Raw genomic sequence first — 1734 nt, forward strand, 5'->3', positions numbered from 1 at the left:
TTTTTTCCCCTTACGTATTCTAAAAATACCAAAAATTTTGACTGGTTACATGTTGCGCTCAGTGACGCCACGCCTTAAAATCTAGGGTAGAAACTGAGCAGTCGTGTCATCTTTCTTAGTAACAAAGTGACGGATTTCAGCAAGTACTCCCTGTTCCTCTTCAGCGAGAAAAACCCAGGGTGACCAGGGAAAGACATTCTCACCGGACCGAGTAGGTCCACTGGGGTTTCTCGGGAGTTGACAGAGCCGGCTGAGGGGTGTGTTTCCCGTAGGAAGCTCTCGGAGAGGCACCGACCTACCTCCATCTTGTTTTGAATCCAGGGCCCGATGGCATTGGCCTGTGCCGCAAACTGGCGCCGCAGGCGCTCGTTAGCATGCTGGCGCGCCAGCTCCTCCTGCAGGGACTGGTCTCGAACTGGCACGAGCTGCTTCACCTGTTAGCCCAAAGGACAACAAGGGTGAGGAGGTGACAGTCCAAGAGGAGGGGCCAGAGAGGTGGTAGGAGAGGAAAAGAGAGGCTCCAAAGAGCGAGCAGAAAAAAAGATGACAAAGTCGAAAGAGGGCACAGGAGGGCAGAGAGGAAGGGGAATGGCGGAGGAGGAAGAGGGAACTAGCGTTTACCAAAACATCTGCTTATAGACAGTGACTGAGCTTTCTAGATAAGGATGGCCCTCCCCAAGAGCCATAATTCCATAATTTTTTTTAAAAATCTTGTCATAATACTTTTTTATTACAATATCCAAAAAATTGGGTATGCAAGTTTGTGGGACTCTCAAGACCCCCTCTTCAATCTTAGGAATGTGCCATCTCAAGATGTAGATTTAAACTATAAAGAAATTTAAGTGTAAAGAAAAAAAGAAACTGCATTTTCTTTATAAACATTCTGTGTGTCTCTCACCACTGATCACATATTCTCTGTAAACCCTGAAAAATTTCCCTGTAAAGCAAATTCTATATGTATGCATATACATACACCTACTATGTGTGTGTGTATGTATACACACACATATATAAAGCATTGGTAGCGCCCTTCCCCAAAGATCAGCTGTTTTCCATAATCATGTGTGTTAGTGTCAACAAACGGCTACAGGTACACATTACTTTGAGAATTAAATACATAATTGTCAAGTTCAAGCAAGCAGAGGGCAAGAGGAAAAGCACTATGTGGATGGCACATTCGGGCACATTCATTGCTCATTCCAGAAGTCTACTTTGTTGTCTGCTTAACTCAGCCTTGCTTTAAAGTCACCAGAGAGAGGACTCAATCGAGAGCTGACTGCCACCGAGTGCCTGCTGGAAGGGTGAGCAGAGACGTTGGTCAGAGACTGCCAGAACACCCTTTCCAAGCCAGGCCGCTCACCTGCTGCATTCTTGGGGCGTGGCCCTGAGCACAGAGTTTGTGAACTCCCATAAGGGGAAAATGCAATCCTTGCTTTTACTGCCTCTAGTTAAAATTTACAAATCCTTTGCATGAAAATAAATTTCACTTAAGAATCAGACAAATAGGCTCAAATGAGCACAGGTTGCAATATCTGCAGGAAGTTTCCCCACGATTTAGGAGGTAGAAAATTAGCAGGAAGAACCCACTAGCTTCCCAGATATAGTTTCCTACACAAATTGTCTGCATTTAAAATACGTACAATTTGATGGCAGTAGATTAGGATTTTTGGTTTGATCTATGCCAACATTTATCAGGTTTTCTTCCTTAAGGGAAATCGTTTCTATTTCCTTTTC

At 44.4% G+C, this 1734-nt stretch overlaps 1 protein-coding gene across 1 annotated transcript in view; it reads right to left on the reverse strand.

The window, feature by feature from the left end:
* ACTN2 (actinin alpha 2) overlaps nucleotides 1-1734 on the reverse strand; it is a 95141-nt gene that overhangs the window by 6862 nt on the left and 86545 nt on the right. The window contains exon 16 of the mRNA XM_004712184.2: nucleotides 300-434. Coding sequence (XP_004712241.1) covers nucleotides 300-434 — 135 coding nt within the window. The remainder of the gene's footprint in view (nucleotides 1-299; nucleotides 435-1734) is intronic.

Source organism: Echinops telfairi, unplaced genomic scaffold (assembly GCF_000313985.2).
Source record: "Echinops telfairi isolate 266 unplaced genomic scaffold, ASM31398v2 ScPeMD7_7424;HRSCAF=8462, whole genome shotgun sequence".
NCBI classification, from domain to species: domain Eukaryota; kingdom Metazoa; phylum Chordata; class Mammalia; order Afrosoricida; family Tenrecidae; genus Echinops; species Echinops telfairi.